Source organism: Morchella sextelata (assembly GCF_020137385.1).
Source record: "Morchella sextelata strain SCLS chromosome Unknown scls_6, whole genome shotgun sequence".
Lineage (NCBI taxonomy): Eukaryota > Fungi > Ascomycota > Pezizomycetes > Pezizales > Morchellaceae > Morchella > Morchella sextelata.
The window spans coordinates 1,629,622-1,649,230 of record NW_025408621.1 but is presented as its reverse complement, the minus strand read 5'-3'; the positions used below and the strand labels follow the sequence as shown (position 1 = coordinate 1,649,230).

The window sequence follows — 19,609 nt, the reverse complement described above, 5'->3', positions numbered from 1 at the left end:
CGCCGTTAGGTCAACCTCCGCGGACTAACGCTTCTCTGAGCCCCGTGTGGCTGTAGGACATACCTGGCTGCTTTTCCTTTCTTTTTTCTTGCAGCCGTACCACCGGGATTTAGCTCTGGCGCCCTCTCTCAATTGCACAAGGACTCAGAGCAACGTTGATGGAGCCTTAATTGCTGACAGAGCTGATAGTGGTTTTGATGTAAGGGGAAAGACATATACGGTGTTTAAGCTTTGAGAGACACGGCTATACGCCCGTCACTGGATCACCATAGCAAAGCTTATGGTTGTGTAGGTTTGAACTTTGAACATGAGTACATGTAGAGTTCGATGCATATGTAACGTCACAAAGTATCACTCGACAGAAGGTATCGCTCGACGGAGCAAGTCCCCAGTGGGTCCTTCCCACGGGCGGAAGCCAACGGCTTCCAGGTCAAATGTAGTTAGTATTTCTCTATTTAGACGTGGTCTAGACCCCTCGGACAGGGCTGCAGGGCTGAGAGATTAGTCAAAGTCAACGTCTGTGGTCCCTGCCGGAGGCCGGGTTTGAACCTTGTGGACCAGGATCAACGTGATATTCGTCATTTGGAAGATTGATTAAGAAGAGCCTCTATTATCGGTATCGAGAACTCGCTTTGAGGTGGCTCTGGTGTAAAAAGGCATAGTTTTTCTGTTTGTTTCCAAACCACGCAGGTTTCAAATTTATAGCATATTCCAGGTGACTGTGCAAAATTCAAGGGTTCAAGGACACATGATTACGCAATACGCATTGATATTATGGCTTCGGCTCAAGGCTGAACCCAGGAAGGAAAACAAGCTAGTGTACAGGAAATAGAAGCTGCAAGGTATAATAAAGAGCGGTATTACAAATACCAGAAGCTACAGCTTCGATAGCTAGGCTGTTTTAGCCAACTCCTTCTCGATGGCCGTGGCCAAGGACTCGGGCTTGGTTGTTGAGGCCCAGCGCTCAACAACCTTTCCGTCTCTACCGATGAGGAATTTCTCTGGTCTGATGTTAGGAGAGTTTAGAGACTAAGTTCTGCACGTGGAGCTTACCGTAGTTCCATTTGATCATTTTCAGTCCCATCAGACCGGCTTTCTGGCTCTTGAGGTATCTGAGATAATAGTATATCAGTAATGGTTAAAAATCGCAGTGGGGGAAAGTTGTATATACTCATAAACCGGAGAAGCCTTGTCACCGTTTACGTCGATCTTTCCAAGAATAGGAAACTTGATACCGTAGTTCAATCTTCACACACAGTTAGAAAAACAGGACTTGGATAAGTTGTTAGAATTAGACGAGGGTTTCCATACGTGCAGAACTAAATAATGAGTTAGCATAATTATATCTTATGAGTGGAATACATGGCTTCTCATACGTTCTGAATCTCCTCAGCAGTGCCGGGCTCCTGTCCACCGAATTGGTTGCAGGGGAACCCGAGAACGACCAATCCATCCTCCTTATATTTCTCGTAGATCTTCTCGAGGCCTTCGTATTGCTATAGAGAAAGGTTGGGTGTTCAGTATTCATTTATTATTCGATTCCACGCCTCACAACAGAATCTACTTACACCAGTGAAGCCACACCTGTACCACCGTTTGTTAGCAAACCTGTGCAGTAGAGTGGAAGAAGAAAGGGGTGTATTACTTGCTAGCAACATTGACAATCAGGACGACCTTGCCCTTGAGCTCGTTGAAGTCATAGTCCTGGCCCTTGGAGTCAAGAGGCTTCAAGTCGTAGAAAGTAGTAGCAGATGCCATTGTGATGCGTGAAGTGTGATATTTCTTTGTTGTGTGTGTGTTTGTGTATGGGATGTATCTGAATGCGGCTGATGCAAGCAGGAAGATATGTGAGAAGAAGAAGGGTCTTAAAGGAAGAAGAAATACTCGACCAGGACGGATGAAAGGGTTAGCCCGTCCCGAGCTCGGCGATCTGGATGCTGTCATATGTCATCGAATGTTCCTTCGGCAAGTCCACTGATAAGCGAGATGCCTGCTCATCATGTCCGATCTTTCACTACCCTGGCCAACCCCAGTTGGAATCGGGGGATAACCGACCCTAACCCTGTGTAGCATTTGTCACAACGTCGTCTGCTCAACGACCACTGTGTACTGCCATGCACGTATTTGTCAAAGCCGTGCACAGCATCAACCGTCGTATATCGTCGGTGCCGAGGATTAATTGAGCCTCAATATATGAATAGTAAATACGATCAATTCAGCCATTTTAGGCCTACACCATAGCCCACAAGAGAATATTGAGTGCATTATATTGCAAGGTCGCTGAATATTAGATTAGATGGAATACGGCTCAAAACTTCTTAGCTAACTCCAAATCCTTGGATTGTTTTCTTTTTGTAAATATCCAATGTAGACTAGCTACATGTAGATACATGTATTCATCTGGGACCGTTTGTAGACTTCAATATTTGCTACTGCATCCGATTTAGTGGCCCCTAGCGTCCTTCCCGATCGGGATTGTTTATTAGATCTGTGAGGAACCGGAGAGAGCAAACTTCCGTTTCCTTATAATCCAGAGCTCTTCCGCTGATTAATTGGTTGCGGCTCTCTGTTAATATTCTTTTTCGGTTAAGTGCAGGATAGAAAGACGAAACGGGCATAACTCAAGAAGGGTATATACTAGGGAAGACAAAAGGGCGGTGCAAGACAGTACGGAAGTGCGGCAGGGGAATATAGAGGAACTCAAAGAGGTGTAAGAGTGAGTGAGGCGGGATTAAGAAGAGGTATAAGGGACTCATGAGGGTGTTTAGAGAGGCTAATCAAAGGCGCAGCTCAGAGAGAGGATGGAAGAGAACCTATGTACATGTATAGAAGGAAAACAACGATAGAGGGAAGATATACAGAGGGGGAAGTGGATAGGACAGAGGTGGAGGAGATCTCGAGAGAGAAGTCTAGGGGAGGAAGTAGAAAAGAGACAGACAGATGAAGCTATATAGAGACGTTTCTGTGGTCGGTGAAGCTGTTCAAGGCGAGGATGCACTGAAAGCTAGGGAATGCGTTGAGGCCATTCGGCCTCATTCGTCTCTGATTGTGCCCGACCTCAAGTTTTTGGAGGCTGGTCTCAAGGTGGAGGTGTCTCGACCACACTGGGAACTATAAGGAGTTAGCCCTGGAGCTAGATCTAGAGTAGGACTGAGAGACAGATGGGTGCGTCCGGTGGAATGTGGACGACCAGAACAAGGTGTACAGAGAGAAGGGATATTGAAAAAGAGACAGCAGTAAGGTAGAAATAAAATCCCATGTATACTCACTCACGTAATATGAGCAGCGAGCTGTTCGTAGGGATGAGTTTACATGTAGTATTGTGCCCATATTCATAAGCAGTCACGCGGGTCGCCGATACCCTTTGCCCTAAGGTAAAGAGAGATATTGGAGTACGCAATTTTCAGATAATACACTGTAGAACTGGCTGCTAGTCTCGAGTACACATGTATGTAGGCACATGTAAATTCGCCGATTTCTTGACCCGTTAGCTGTGACCTACTAGCCCAGCCGTCATTCTGTGATGCGGGGGTGAAGTTGCCGGGGGGTCCGTTTGTTACTTGCAGCTAGCTGCGGGGGAGGCGGGGGAAAGAGAGGGTGGGGGGGGGGGGGGGGGCAGGTCGTTACATGTGCTTTAAAAACCTACACTGGCGGAGAGAAGACGCAGGTTGCTGTTGCAATCACTCGGTGCACCACCACCCCTCCGTTTGGAACACTCATCAGCACTTCGCACAATGTTTTCTTGAATTTAGATAAATATTATCTGTAAGAACATAAGAACGCCGCACCCTATATAGCTAATATATAATGTACCCTAAACAAAGTATTGTTACAAATTTAATGTTATAATAGTTTTCCAATAACCTACATATACTCTGATCCCACCGATCGTTTTTAGCTAACTCATCTTTTTTTTTTTTCAAACTCGCCATCTCTTAACACTGGGATAATCAGCCCTCCTTGATTCTCTTCCTAGAACCCCCTAATGAATCGTCCGGCAATCCGCTCCTCTTTGTTCCTGGTAATGATATGTCGTTGTCTTCTTGACTTACTCTGCGGTGAGGATACTCAATTGACTGGCTCTCAAATGCACTGTTTGAAAACGTAAGCCATGATCTTGCAAGATATAAAGGGCGGGGGACGCTTTACTTTAAAGTCAACTTGGTACCTTCAGTAAAGTATGGGTGCTCCAGCGCTGCTTGCGCAGTCAGTCGTTGCGTCGGGTCATAATTCAACAGCCCTGACAGAAGTTGGAATCCTAATGCGTTTGTAGCGCCGATATTGTGGTACCACCCTTCAAGGACATTCGGCGATGCCTTGAAACTATTTAATTGACCAAACTCAGGTTGTTGGACTACACCAGGCCATCTCTCCTCTATAAAACTTTATAAGTTTCCGGTCCTGATGAGAGTGAATGGGATGTTAACTTACTGGTAGGCATTCCAAGTATCTCAATAATCTTCTGCATCTGGTTTCTTTGAAACGGCACAGTACTTTTCTTCTCCATCTTGGCTTCCTCGCCCTTGAATATTGGTCTGAGAGCCAATAGCTCAGCGAAAATACATCCTACAGCCCAAAGATCTATTGCTGCAGTATAGTGTTTACTACCAAGCAATAGCTCAGGAGCTCTGTACCATATGGTTACAACCACCTTATCTCCGGTGTACAGACTCTGTAATGGTTTCCAGAATAGTCTCGCCAGACCCAAATCACCTATCTTAACCTCACCCGCCGCGGTCACCATTATATTAGCTGGTTTAAGATCTCGATGCAAAACCCAGTTCTGGTGAAGATAGGAGACGCCATTAAGTAGTTGCCACAGAATAGATTTTACAGTCGCCTCCGGTATTAGGCGACGTTCTGGGTGCGAATGGAAGTGAACTATTTGCTGCGAATGATTAGCGAAATGGTAATTATTTATCACGTTAACCAGGATGCAGTACCAAAAGGTCATGTTCGGCGTACTCAAAGACCATGTAAATGCACTTGTCTTCCAGTATGATCTCGTGTAGGTGGATTATGTTCTCGTGACCCAATTCACTACATAGCTACAGCGCCGAGTCAGCTTTAAGCTACCTAGAAGGTAGAGGAATATACCCACAGCCATTTCCCTACAAGCAGATTGAGATATTCCCGTGTACTGTATAATTTCGCCTTCTTTGTCCGGCTTGAACCTATTGTAGACAGAGGAGAAACCTAAATTAGGATAATGTTCGCGTTTACTTGGGCAACGAAATGAGATATAACGAGAAGGAGAACGAGTCTTACTTTTTGATGGCGAACTCCTTTGTATTTCCCGGAAGCTTACTCCTTGCCTTGTAGACCCTACCATATGTACCGCTAGAGATAAACCCGATTATCTGGTAACGGTCCAGAACCCGAACTTTACTTCTATAAGGGGGCATATCGTGCACTCGAAGCTGTCGCGACGAAAAACTACGGCGCTGGTCGGGGCGGAAGTGGTGGACGAGACGGTAACAGTAGTGGGTGTATGGCAGGCAGTGGGTTTGCAGACCCGGGTTTCCGCAGCGATCGTGCTTCTTGTCGACGTTGAGCTGCTCCCTATCGCATGCGACCAATCAGTTGAGGGCCGGGGCCAAAATAAGTGTAGTGGACTTTTCGACGCCAGAACTTTTGCGGAACTAAATCGTGGGGTTGATAGCGATATGTACCAATGTATCTACCTACTTTTCTATGATGTTCAAGCTGGCAGCTCAAATCAGCCTTAATTCAATTCCACCGGGAAAATCGGTCACAGAGCCGCGGAACGCCTGTGTGGCTTGTTGTTATGGGGATCTGAGATTCTGTGTAACATTAGGCTGTTGGCTGCGTTGCCCGTTGTTGCAGGCAGGGAGGGGAGAGTTTAGTAGATACATAAATGGAGCTACAACCGTCGCGTCGCCCATCTTCTCACAACTGCGAGTGAGGCCTGCATAGTAGAGAAGGCGTATACATATTTTACATATTTTAGTATCAAAACTCACAACTCCTGACCCGCACGGAAAGAAAGGGAGGAACTCACAGCTTATGCACTCACTGACTGGACTTTTTCCAAGACTATACTAAAGTTGATTTTCGGCGCCCACGAGCTCGAATTACTATTTAAGCCCTTCTTCTCCCTCTCCTTCTCTTTCTTCTTCCTCCTTTCTTCTCATTTTCGATAATTTCATCTTCATACTTTCCCTGCCCATCAACTTCATCTTCTTAAAATCATTCACGATGACTTATACTTGGTCATTGTGCTTTGCTATCATCACCTTGGCACTTGGAACCACACTCTTTGGGTTCTCTATCGTAAGTGCTCTGATATGAGTTTTGATACACATTTACTTCATCTAGATACTAACCTGCTATTTACTGCTGTAGGCTGAACTCAACGCGCCTGAAAATGCTATTAGGCGCAGTCTTGGCCTCAATGACGCTCAATTGGGTCAGTATCATACTCATTCTTCATATTATCTTAATTTTTCATATTATCTTAATTATTCACATCACCTCAATTCTTCACATCATCTCAATTCTTGACTCTTTTCGTTGTCTGCTACTTTCACTGCCCACTATTTTCTATTCTCATCACTTTCATTACATCCCCTACTTATGTATCCACTGCAACTATTTCATTATCTAGCTTTCTGTTTTCATAATATTCGTCGTTACCATTCTCATTAATACTATCACTATTCTGATGATTTTTGTCTCCTCAATATCATCTATCTTATTGACTTTCATCGTTTTATAACGCTGGATAATTCATATACGTTATTATCTGGCTGTTTGCCACTATTTCCCCCGTTCTTTTTTTGTCTTTTCCTCATCCCCTAAATAGTTCATCGAGTAATTTTTTTCTCCACCTTTACTGCTAGTTTTGGAAACGCAATAACTAATATAAGTATGTGTTTAGGTGTCGCAAGTTCTGTCTTCGCGCTTGGCGGGCTCTTTGGAGCCCTACTTGCCTCTCAGACCTTGCAGCACATCGGTCCCAAAAAAACTGTTTTCGTAACTTCGCTCCTCTACTTCGTTGGAGGGCTTGTAAAGGCTGTCGCCCAGGATGTCACTCTCTTGGTTGTCGGAAGATTGATCTCCGGAGTTGCGGCAGGAGCCGTTACTGTTGCTGTTCCCCTTTTTATCAACGAATTGGCCCCACCAGGATCGAAAGGGAGGCTGTAAGTTTACTTTGATTCAATTCTCTCGATTTATTCTCTAACTCTTTACTACAGTGGAGCGACTACACAGGTCACTATCAACGTCGGGATTTTGCTCACCCAGATTTTGGGCGCATGGTGCAGTAAGTTGTCACATTATTAGCTGCTGTCTTTTTTTGTCAATTCTATGTTCTAATTATCCCAGACACGGAACATACATGGAGAATTGTGATGATCGCCGGGTCTGCCTTGGGAGCATTGCAAGCAGTAATGCTTATCGGTGTTACCGAATCCCCGGAAACTTTCTACAAGAACGGAGACAAGGAACTTGCGAAAAAAACTTTGATTTCCTTGAGAGGTACTGAAAACGTTAGTGAAGAGTTCGATACCTTTGGACCTAGCGAAGCAACTGGCAATGGTAAGATCTACTCTTATATTCTTTGATCTTTTTGATGTCCTGTGTTTAGATCTAATTCATTTATAGAGCAAGCATCAGAGAATGACCCGTTACTCGAGGGAACACCCGCAAAAGCCGATAATACCGAAACGGGGCTCTTTGATTTTGTCACAAAAAAGCAACACAGAGTTTCATTCGCCCTAGTTGTTATGATCATGATTACGCAGCAGTTCACCGGTAAGTTACTCCCTGATCCTTCCTCGCTCAAGTGTAAGTAGTTCTAATAGTTCATAAGGTATCAACGCTGTGGTTATGTATGGAGTTGCGATCTTGAGCAACATGCTCCCACAATATGCAGGAGGTCTCAACGCAGCGATTTCAGGAATCAATCTGATAATCACGATTAGTGCCTCTACGTTGTTTGACGTGGTTTCTCATCGCTCCCTGCTTCTAACGTCGATCATTGGTATGACAATTTTCGCGCTTACCCTCGCCTGCGGTATGATGTACAATTTCCCTGTTTTGTCAGCTGTGGGGGTCTTCTTCTTTGTCGGTTCCTTCAGTATCGGGCTCGGTCCACTACCTTGGATGGTAGCTGCGAACAACGTTCCCAGGAACTCGATCGGAGCAGCACAATCAATCGCTCTTGTTGCAAATTGGGTTGGCACCGCGGTAGTCAGCTTCGCTGTACCTGTGGCTGCTGCTAGTATGGGCATGGACATGGTATTCTTCGGCTTTGCTGGGCTTGGCGCGCTCTTCTTCGTTTGGGGATTTTTCTTCCTTCCTTGCAACTAGTAATTTTTCCATTTTTTCTTTTACTTTTCATTTCCTTTTAAAAATGTCTCTTTCTTTCCTCTTAAAAAGTGTTTCTTTCTTGTTCTGATTTACCTTAGCTGGCTTCAATTTTCCGCAGTGCAAAAAAGAAAAAAAGAAAAAGAAAGTTTTATACTTGCTGAAAAATAATTGAGTGACTTCTCTCTTGTGAAATCAGCCCCTCAACTTTAGCCCATGGGCTGCCCTGAACAAGAAAGTTCTGGCATCTTAAACATATCGAAACGTCCCAAGTTGCGCATGCATGCGGTACATGGAAGTCCGGATGGTGGCATCCTGTAGTGCGATGTCTTGGCGCATTGCTTGCGAGTGATTGCTCATGTTTTAACTATCATCATATGCCAATATGATAGAAAAGGAATAAAGACAGAAAAAGGTACTTGACAAATACCACTGACCTGATCCAACCTGCAGTCACACACCGACATATTGTTAAGAGGTCTTTATATACAGTTTCTGCTAAACATAAGTAAAATTCGATTCGTAGCACGTTTATATACTGGGATATGGGGCGGTAAATGTGTCAAAAGTAATTTTACCAACGGTAGTAAATTATTTTACCACCGGTGGTGAAAATAATACCAGTATCTATACCTATAATCCTAATTTTTACAGACCTTTTGGCTAAAAGGGGCTATATAATGCCAATATATATGAAAATTGTCCACCGGTGGGAAATTTTCATAAGTTTTGGCATTAATGATCGAACATTTACTTATGTAGTATAGCGCAGCATAAAGACCGAAACCTAGTGTTTATACCGGTGGGAAATGTACTAATGTAGGATAGCGCTATAGCGTGCAGACACAATGACTGAAATCCAGTACTGATACCACCGGTGGTAAATAATTTACTACCGTTGGTAAAATTACTTTTGACACATTTACCGCTCCATACTGGGCGTGTGTATTACATTACCGCCCGGATATATAAAGATATAAGCCTCCAGTAACGATTTACTGTCAAATAATGCTTAACTAAGCGCTTTTTGACGAAAAAGGGTGATATTAGTGTTAATTTGATATAAGGCTCTTTGCTGGGTAAGGGTTGATGCAAAATAAGGCACATACATGTATATGGCTTATTCTACGAATAACTATTAAACTTAGATAATTGTTATCAAATAGCTGAAGCCTTTATACTAGATCTCCCTTATTCATCACATAAGGCTTTTTTAAGGCTTTTCGGTGGATAATGTTTGTATAAGGCTTAAAAATTCGCATTATATTGGCCATATATTACTTCCAGCACCGGAATTTCAGTTCTCCCATGGCTCAGTGGGTAGCATGAGGTACATGCTACCTACAAGGCCCTGGGTTCAACCCCCTTTCTTCTTTTTATCGCCACCTTAAACATATCCTTATTCAAAAATAAGTCTTATATTAGCTTAAGAAATGCATAAGCCTTAAAACCCAAAAAGCCTTAAAATCCGAAAAAGTCTTAAAATCCGAAAAAGCCTTAAAATCCGAAATTATCCTTATTTGAGATAACGCTTATTGGTCTGAGTTTATTACTGGAGACTTAAAAAATGGATAAGTATTATACTCTAAAAAAACCCTTATTCAAGCCTTATTTAAGACTTATATAACGCTTATTTTTTTACCCCTTCGGGCGGTAAAGTATTAATCTCACCAATATTTTCGGTAGAGTTGAAGTTGAATTTTTATGTTTAGAATGCTCTCACAATTTCCCGCATCTATAGCTAGTGACCCATAAACCTATTTGAGGCGAGCCAAGGCATGAGCTCCTCTCGCCTGTCTAATGGGAGGCCTGGGCCGCTCGTCTCGTCTATTTCATGAGCTTCTAATTATAAGAGAAAGATTTTCGAGCTTGTCATATAATCAAACGTACCCTGCCGAGGCGACAGGCGATTGATCTCAAGTTGCCTCAAAAAGAAGTGGCTTTAGGAGAATTTTTAAATGTAACGCCGTCATTATCATTTTTAAAGCTCATGAGTATTCCAAACTGATTAAAATCCGAAGCGACTCTAGTTATATGAATGTGAATTTTGAAAGATTCTTACTCGTGGCCTCTCGTAAGCAATATGTATGTCGCCTTGTATATATACCACTGATATGACTATAATATATTTAGTGTTGGACATGAGTCTGTTCGAGACGAGCCTGACATAGAGCTCGAGCTGGCTCGGATTGTGCAAACAAAGGCTCAGAATGTTCGAGCTCGGGAGTATGGCTCGAGTAATGTGGTCCACGAGGCCACTCGAGGCGAGAACGGAGAGCAGTACCGAGGCCGCTCGGCTTTGCTTAACATTGGCCTTTCCTGGTCTCGGGGTTTCGGGGGGGGTGGCCTCGAGGTGTCTCGAGGTGTCTCGAGACCGCCAATACAGGAACTTTGGGTGATAATAGTGAGTCGATACCTAACTTAGTGCGATACCAACCTGAGTCTGTGCTATATTCAAAGATATACTCGAGCTTGGCGGCCTCGAGGCACCTCGAGGCCTATCAGATTGGTGGTTTCGAGCTTTCTTGGCCTTGTAAGCTCTCGGTATCGTCCGGCCTCGAGGTCATGGTCTCGAAGCAAAGCCGCAAGGCTGCTCGGCCTCGTGGATCACACTGGGCTCGAGTTTATGCTCGAGCTCTAATTCATATAGCTAAAAATAGTCATCTCGATATACTTTTCATTTTTTAAGGACTACAGCGATTCACAGGCATTTGGCGAATACACCCATTTGGCGAATTTGTATGTAGCAACCAGCCAGCAACCAGTCAAACTGCGAGTTTGACTAAGATATCCTGATTCTTATTGGCCGTGACCCCTGTTCGTCAAATGGGTGTATTCGCCAAATGCCTGTGAATCGCTGTACTTGTAACTCAGAGGATTTATCTTTGTTATACTATCCAATTTTGCCATAATCAACCTATTACTAATGATCCAAAAAGCTCGAGCCTAAGCTCGGGCTTTTCCAATATTGGCTCGAGCTGACTTGGACTCGTAAGAAGAAGAGCTCGAGGTGTTCGAGCCTAAAACTTGAGCCCGACGCTCGAGCGCCTCGTGCCCAACACTAAATGTATTCTTAGTTATACTAGTAAGCCCGGGCCCGTTTACGCCATATATTATGAGATTCTTGTGCCTACAGGGATCAATAAAAGATCAACGATAAAATCCAAGGATAAAAATTCGCACCGTAACATTTTTAAGGACTCTACATGGCTCGAAATACTCATATTACGAGCCTGACCCATGGCCGCGTGCACCCCCCAATTGGTACAAATCTTACGACAGTACCAAGCGCAAAAACTCTACATGCATCTCATGTCTCTGTCGGACTGGCGTCTTCCAGCCCATCTCGTGAGCGGTACATATTGAAAACATCGAATAAGATATAAGTCTCCCCTGTTATCCCTACCGCCCTAGTGAAGCACCACTAATACTAGCGTTTTAGTATGTTGTTCATATAGGGAGCCATAAGAATTTGACGGAGAACAGTACTACTGCCATCAGAGCTGGTGACACAGGAGGTGCAAACATGCCGGTTTGAGAATTCTGCTATTTCCTCCTGATCGAAGAGTGTTCAGGGTATGATGAGGGAGTCCACACACACGGGATATAGACAACAGAGAAGGTCGTTGTATTATGAAAAAGAAGAAAGAGTGGAAGAGGGGAAACAGCTTTTATAGATAATTTGATTGCGTGTTGCTGATTTCACGTGTACTAGTACTAGCTGATCACTACATGTACTTACAAAAATTACAAGCTCGGACGTAATCAATATTTAGCCTAGCTTGACTTATACGTACAAGTAGACCTTGTTGAAGAGCTACATGTATATATCTACTATGTCATGCCCAAAGCAATAATGGAACTTGAAATTGAAAATCAACCTCCTTAAACTACGAGAAAACGACATTATATGCAGTGATGTCGGGCTTCGTTCAAACCAATCAATTGGTAAGAGAAAAAAAAGAGAAAAAAAAAAGAACCAGGATGTTCTTAAGCATAAACGCACTCCATACACAAATCTCACACCTTTGTCGGTTCGGCATCTGGCAACCCATCTCGTGAGCGGTAGAAATTAAAAGCATCGAACGCCATCACAGTCGATAATGGTGCGAGTATCGACCCTTCGAAGATCCACTAACACAAGCATCTTAGTATAACTTATTACATATGGAGCCATAAGAACTGGGCGGAGAAAATTACTAGTCCTATATGAATTGTTGTTAAAACGCCGGGTGTAAACATGTCGGTTTCAGAATTCTGCTATTTTCTCCTGATCAAAGGGCCTGGGTTTAGGATATGACGAGGGAGTCCACGCACACTGAGTGCAAGTAACAGAGAAAGTCGTTCTAATATGAGGAAGAAAGAGGTGAAGAGGGCCGGGAAACAGCTTTTATAGACGATCGCGTGCCGCAGATTTCACTAGTACTGATCACCAGGTGCATGTATATACAATTAATTACAGCCATATTACAAGCTGCCCAGACGTAATTAATCGGTATTTATCCTCGACTTACGTACAAGTCCTTGTCGAAGGGTTATATATTATGTCATGCCTAAAGCAATAAGTGAAACTTGAAATTAAAAAACCAATCGCCTTAAATACGAGAAAACGAGTGATTTCGGGCTTCGCTCAAACCAATCTATTGGTAGAAAAAATACGATATTCTTAAGTATAAATGAGAACCTCACACCTCCATCGGTCCGGCGTCTGGCAGCCCATCTCGTGAGCGACTCATATTAAAAATATCGAATATGTGTAGAGTCAGTGTTGGGAAGAAAATCGACCCTTCGGCGATCCACTAACATTATGAGCATCTTAGTATAACTTGTTTATATATGAAGCCAGAAGAACATGACAGAGAACGGTACCAAGGCTATCAGAGCTGGTGATGCAGCACCGGGTGGATGAAACATGATCGTTTTGTCTAGAGAGTTTAGGTATTATGATGAAGGAATCCACACAGTAAATACTGGGCATGTATAGATAATAGATAAAGAAGGTCGATCTAATATCATATCAAGAAGAAGTGAAAGGGAAGAGGGGAACGGTCAAACTAAAGTATAGCTTTTATAGCTGATCGTAGGCTCCGGATTTCGCTAGTACTGATCACCAGCTGTATAAACAAATTACGTACAGCCATATATATACTACAAAAATATTTAGCCCGATTACGTACGAGTCCTTTTCGAAGAGTTATACGCGTATGTTATGTTATGCCTAAAGAAGTAAGCGAAAATTGGAAGACTAATCGCCTTGAATTACGAGGAAAAAGACAATACATGCAGTGATGTCAGGCTTCGTTCAAGTCAATCCATTAAAAACACGACATCCTTAAGCACAAATACCCTACATACGCAAACCTTACACCTCCATCGGTCCGACGTCTGGCAGCCCTTCTCGTGAGCGGTAGAAATTAAAAATATCGAACATAATCAGAACTTGTTTACATAGGTGGCCATAAGAACTCGATATGGAATGGTACCATGGCCACTATAGCCGGCGTCATAACGCCGGGTGGATGCAACATGTTGGTTTGAGAATTCTGCTATTTAATTCCTTCGAAGCTTCCGATCGTTTTAATTTTGTCGAAGGGATGAGTTTAAAATATGAGGAGGGAGTCCACACACACTGGATATAGATAGAGAAATCGTTCTAATACGAAGAAGGAGAAGAAGGAGAAGAAGAAAGAGGGAAGAGAGGAAACAGCTTTTACAGATGATCGCGTGCTCCGGATTTCGAAATTTCGCTAGTACTGATCACCGAACCTGTATAACTACCGCGATAGCGATATATTACAACAATATTTAGCCAGATTACGTACGATTCCTTGTCAAAGAGTGATATGTTATGTTATGTGTAAATTATGAAGAAGTGAAAATTAAAATTGAAAAACCGTTCATCTTGAGTTACGAGGAAAAAGATATTGCATGGAGTGATGTCAAGCTTCGTACGCGTTCAAACCAATATATGTATCTACATGTATTGGTAGGAGAAACATAAAACAACGCGTGACACAATACGATATGTATATATAAAAATAAGCCGATACTTTTTTAAGATAAGTCTTGCTCTTACCAGGAATAAGCAATACTACTGGGAACCTTCATTTTCGCGTTATTTGAGTTTCTACTAACGTTTAGTCCCCACCCCAAAATCGGCCAAGTACCCATTAAGAACAACGTCTTTCACTAACATCAACAGGCATTCATAAGCACAAACAGTATTCTTAAACACAGGCAGCTGTATTCTTAAGCACAAACGCCCTACATACGTAAACTAAACCTTACGCCGCTGTCGGCCCAGCGTCTTCCAGTCCATCCTGTGAGCGGTACATATCAAAAACATCAAACAGAATATAAGTCATCCCTGGTACCACTGCCGCCCCAGTGATGTAGCTCTTATAGGTGGTTGCGTGCTGTGGATTTTGCTAGCACTGACCACTTGTATACATGTATATATACAATGATAGAATCACTGTTTTTGTAACGCTTATGTAGGAGTTATAGCTTACATGCACGTACCAACCTGTAGGTACAGTAACTAAATATGAAGGTAGCTATGGATACTCCCGTGGTTATCACCGGCCCTGGGCCACCGAGTCGGAGTCCTAATGTGGTCCATGAGCCGGTTCGAGTCGAGCCGACATATAAGCTCGAGCTGGCTCGGCTCCTGGGAGAAAGAGGCCCGCAAGGCTCGAGCTTTGGTGACAGGCTCGTAAACTGGCCCGAGCCGGAGGTCAATGATACAAAAAACAGGTTATCCTTGCACCAAGTGTAGCAAAATGGTAGATATAGGCTTCGTTTCATGGAGTAATACTGTGAGAGGGGATTAATTATTTAACTGAGTATTCAAGTGGGTAGAAATCTCCTTTTTGCTTCTTTTATAGCTTCTAGAGCCTAGCTCAAAGTAAATAAACTGAGCTCGAGCCTAAGCTCGAGCCTTACTATAGAGAAAACGGCTCAAGCCGGCACAGGCTCGCTGGAGGGTGAGGCTCACTGGGCCCGAGCTTCCGGCTCATGGAGCACACTATCACCGACCCATTCTATCACAGGCATATATGCAGTTTAGAGCGTAAGATATTTTATGTCAAAGGTTTTCAAACTGTTTCCAATCTTCTATGGCCTATTGTCTCCTACAACACGAGTATAGCGCACCCAGGCCCTAGCTTGGGCAAACAAACAACTTCATGAGCCTCTGTGCCTACCTCTACTAACTAAAACTTCCCCCCTTAAATCTTGCTGTAATTATTTCTCTTTCTGTGTGCCACGGCTAAGAGGCCCGTGGTTGATTCAATTAAATGGTGAGACTAGAGCTGGGTGTAGGGTTAATTAACTCCTCAAACGAAGCCCTGATATTGAATGCTTATTCTATGTTTTCGACGTGTGAGGGGCATTCGACAGGCGGTGGGTGTGGGGCAGAAAGCAAGTCACATGTAGTATGCATATATATAACGGCTATCGTCACTGGTGATCACTCGTTAGAAACTAACCAGATTCGATATAACGCGGTCAATTGGTAACCTATACGTCAACGCCATATAGAGCATATATGGCCAGCTTTCTGCCCCGCGCCCCCCGCGCCCCGCTTATAAAACATACCTAGAGGCAACGAGTGGAAAGTTCGACTACTCTTGTAGCAGAGTTTGTGGCTCTAAATCCTTCTACATAGTCTTCATTTCCTTAGGATGGCAGGCCGGTAGTGGTGGTGAGGTAGTGGATGATGCACATGGTAGGTTCGTGGTGGAGATCATATTAATTTATGGTAAGACTGCGCACCGCGCTGTCCTGTATAATCGATTGTCCTTTTTACCCTATATGTAACGAGCCTACTATGCATTCCATGTAAGGCAGCGATCTGTCGTCATAGTTAATCACTCGTTCCTAGTACGTAATCAATTGCTGTTTATAGGAGCACTAGCGAGAATATCAAATCTGTCCGTTTTGGTACTTCGTAGCATCGGATTAAGGGACAGACTTGTTTTTCGCAAGTGTGTAGTTGGCTACATGCACTATACCATAGGGGGGTCTTTATGTACCCATAAAATTCTTGCCATGCCGAAATATCATAAGCTTCCACCATCCACTATTGTATTGACATGAAAATGACTAATAGTGACGACTGCATATCGCCTAGGCTCGGAAGCCAGAAAATAATATCAATAATGCATTAACCGAGTAAGTTCCCTAACGACCAACACCAAGATCGGAATAGTTGCGCTGATACCGGCTATGGTATATTTCGGATATGTAGCCATGGTCTTCCTGGCCGTCATATGCCCCGTGGATATTGACACAAAATACAGAAGTAATATTTTCATAAACATTTCAATGCCCCAGAAATACCACCCAATGGTCTTTACAATGCTTAGTCCGCTTTCATTCACTCCTCAGAGGCAGATTATCTAGCTTACTTCACCTCCGTAAATGCCCTGAACGTGATAAATGGTTCCGCCTGGCCTTCCTCCGCAGTAAGTACAACCTTGGCAGTCGCACCCACAAAATACACATGTCCCCTTTCCACCTTCTCCTTCTTTGGACCCACAGAGATTTGGCCACCACCACTAGTACAAATCACAATACTCGGCCCTTCAATCGGCTCGAATGTCTCCGCCTGCCCTTCCTTCAGTTCAGTCTTGATAACACTGAACTCATCAATCGGCGGGTCATATAATATACTTGTGGGTTCTGCGGCTGCGTGGTTTGAACCCCCTGCGTATACTTGTGGTTTCATCTTCTGTTCGGAGATAGGCGCATAGGAGTATGTGAGCATATCGACAAGGTTAGGAACGTCCTTGAATTTCGGGGTAAACCCAGCACGGACAACGTTATCGGAAGCAGCCATGCACTCAATGATATCACCCGAGAGGTATGCGTGTGGATCATCTGCCTTGAGGAAGATTGCTTCCCCGGGTGATAGTTCAACATAGTTGAGGAAGAATGTGCAGAAAAGGCCAATGTCGTCGGGGAATTGCTCGTTAAGGCGTACTATGAGTTGTGCCAGCTTAGGACCACCATATTCCTCTCCACCAAAGTTTCCTGGGCACTCCTTGGCTTGGCCTACAAGCTTTGGGGCGAACTCGGCAATGCGGGACTCGGGGGTGTTCATGAGTGCTGAGAAGAGCTCTTTTAGTGCGACTTTGTTGGTGGTAACATCATCCGAAGATGTAGATGCTACGGTGGAAGTGAATGCATCACAGACGTCTTCGGAAAGAAGGGAGCGGAGCGCCGGAGTAGATTGGAGGAAGGAGGAAATCTCTGCGAGAGGGCGGAAACCGCAAAAACCGTCAAATGCGGTGACGGCGATTGCCATCTCAGGCTTATGGTTATCATCTATAATTGATTGAAACGGTTTAGTAAGGTCCGAAGTTCATTTGCAAATGTCTAAAGGACTGGAATTAAAGGATTGGCCTCCAATTGGCCTCCAATTGGCCTCTTTCACTTTGAAAATCTCCTAAAAATATGACCTTAAATAACAACTTACCAGGGTAGTTCTTGGGATCTTGCTTGTGAAGTCTTTCGGCAAGCTTCTTGTCAGGATGTGCCTGGATACTGAGCGCCTTCTGGATCGAAAGAACTTTGAAAAGAAACGGGAGTTTATCTCCGTATATTTCTGAGACGGCGGTGGAGAGGAGAGCTTTATTCTCCGTGACAAGGTCCAAGAGTGTACGACCAGACGTCACATCTTTCGAGGGGTTTGAAGGATGAGTTCCCATCCAGAGCTACTTGTTACGTAGATTGTCAGATATACTCTCCCAAAATTATTCTTTCTTTATGGAGATCATACTTCAGCATATGGCTTGGATTCCTCAATCTTGAAGCCTGACTGCGTCGTCGCAGCGGCGAAGCGGGCAGCAGCCGAATCGTTTCCAATTTTGCCTTTTTGACATTAGCATCGAATTCGGTGGAGTTGAGATATTTTTGGTAGACTCACCCCAATCATAGGAGTTGGTGCCTTTAATAAACCCCACCTATGACGTTAGCTCTCGCTGACCAAGCTCTCCATGCACCTAGTCATATGCTACCCCAGAGAGTGGTTAAACAAACCGCATTGTAGCTGGAAAAGGGGTACTGGGAGCATTGTGTAAGCTGTGTGAGAGAAAAATACAGTTCCTAGGAGAAGAAACGATGCTAAAAATTCTGTTTGGAACGAAGGTATGAGTATGTTTCGTTTTCAGAAGTTGTTTTGCGAGAGCACCCCGCAGGCCAGGGTGGGATGTTACACACGGCGCTGCGTTGTGTTGCTTACCCTGCTTAATCATTGTGCATGGATGCTTGCCTGCATGAGAAACCGTTGGTGGACAACGACGCGTAAAGTACTGTCCGCAGATATCGACGAAACCTTGCAAGGTCTCTCTATTATTTATTGGGGTCGAAATAATATAAACTACCAATTAACACTACAGTAGGTCTGTCCGGATTAACCCTTAGCTAGCTAGTCAATCCCCAAAACTAAAGTTCCTAAGCTCAGCCTATCATGCCGCCAAAGCAGATCAAGGGAGAGTACATCGAGACGGTATGTCATACAGCAGTCACTTTTCAACCTCCCCGGAATCCTGAGCTAATCCCTCCGTAGGACACTGGCAACAAAGTCTCCCGAAAGTCCGTAATCCTTGGCTCCCAAAACATCATTCTCGGTGGTAAGACCATAATCCAAGCCGACTGTACCATCCGCGGCGATCTTCGCCGGACAGTTGCCCCAGGCCAGCAATCCGGGAATGTTGCGATTGCGGTCGGCCGTTACTGCTTCTTGTCACGAAGTAGCGTGCTACGGCCGCCGGGGAAGATTGCTCGGGGTATTTATAGCTATTACCCGATGAAGATTGGGGACCACGTTTTTGTTGGTGAGGGGAGTGTCGTTGAGGCGGCGCTGATTGGAAGCTATGTCCATATTTCCAAGGATTGTGTGATTGTAAGTTACCCCCTAGGTGGTATCATTGGGATTACCGAGACTAATAGTGCGATTAGGGAAAGTTTACGATCATCAAGGACTGCGTAAGAATAGAGGAGGGGACTGTAATAGCACCAAACTCCGTAATACCAAGCTTTTCGGTAGTTTCTGGCAGGCCAGGCGTGGTAGTTGCCGAGCTACCTGAAACTGCAGTGGAAGGATTGGAGCGTGCGTAACCTTTCAATGTGTTTTTGAAGTTGCTGGATCATGAGTGGCTAACGTATTATGTGTGCCATGCAGTGAAGAATATATACCGGATGATATAGGTTTCTATTGGTGCTTCAGTCAATCATGTATACCATTGGGAGTTCAGTGAGGCGTTTCTCATCT

The 19,609-nt window shown here is 44.1% G+C and overlaps 5 protein-coding genes across 5 annotated transcripts; 2 read left to right on the top strand and 3 right to left on the bottom strand.

The window, feature by feature from the left end:
- Positions 1-891: 891 nt before the first annotated feature.
- On the bottom strand, positions 892-1,758 carry H6S33_011550 (uncharacterized protein; the record flags this gene model as incomplete). Its single annotated transcript, XM_044842924.1, has 7 exons — positions 892-1,001; positions 1,054-1,112; positions 1,172-1,246; positions 1,312-1,319; positions 1,377-1,496; positions 1,569-1,584; positions 1,646-1,758. The coding sequence occupies 7 exons, from the start codon at positions 1,756-1,758 to the stop codon at positions 892-894; spliced, it is 501 nt and encodes a 166-aa protein (XP_044696318.1).
- A 2,290-nt stretch (positions 1,759-4,048) lies between these two features.
- H6S33_011549 (uncharacterized protein) lies at positions 4,049-5,405 on the bottom strand (the record flags this gene model as incomplete). Its single annotated transcript, XM_044842923.1, has 6 exons — positions 4,049-4,092; positions 4,169-4,375; positions 4,432-4,888; positions 4,944-5,048; positions 5,102-5,174; positions 5,269-5,405. 6 exons carry the CDS (start codon positions 5,403-5,405, stop codon positions 4,049-4,051), a joined length of 1,023 nt encoding a protein of 340 aa, XP_044696317.1.
- Positions 5,406-6,219: 814 nt separating this feature from the next.
- Positions 6,220-8,334, top strand: H6S33_011548 (uncharacterized protein; the record flags this gene model as incomplete). The annotated part of the gene is made up of 7 exons (XM_044842922.1): positions 6,220-6,294; positions 6,367-6,430; positions 6,902-7,163; positions 7,218-7,285; positions 7,348-7,560; positions 7,627-7,776; positions 7,835-8,334. 7 exons carry the CDS (start codon positions 6,220-6,222, stop codon positions 8,332-8,334), a joined length of 1,332 nt encoding a protein of 443 aa, XP_044696316.1.
- Positions 8,335-16,738: 8,404 nt separating this feature from the next.
- Positions 16,739-18,409, bottom strand: H6S33_011547 (uncharacterized protein; the record flags this gene model as incomplete). The annotated part of the gene is made up of 5 exons (XM_044842921.1): positions 16,739-17,661; positions 17,813-18,050; positions 18,116-18,207; positions 18,263-18,299; positions 18,401-18,409. The coding sequence occupies 5 exons, from the start codon at positions 18,407-18,409 to the stop codon at positions 16,739-16,741; spliced, it is 1,299 nt and encodes a 432-aa protein (XP_044696315.1).
- Positions 18,410-18,805: 396 nt separating this feature from the next.
- H6S33_011546 (uncharacterized protein) lies at positions 18,806-19,455 on the top strand (the record flags this gene model as incomplete). Its single annotated transcript, XM_044842920.1, has 3 exons — positions 18,806-18,844; positions 18,905-19,240; positions 19,297-19,455. 3 exons carry the CDS (start codon positions 18,806-18,808, stop codon positions 19,453-19,455), a joined length of 534 nt encoding a protein of 177 aa, XP_044696314.1.
- Positions 19,456-19,609: the final 154 nt, after the last annotated feature.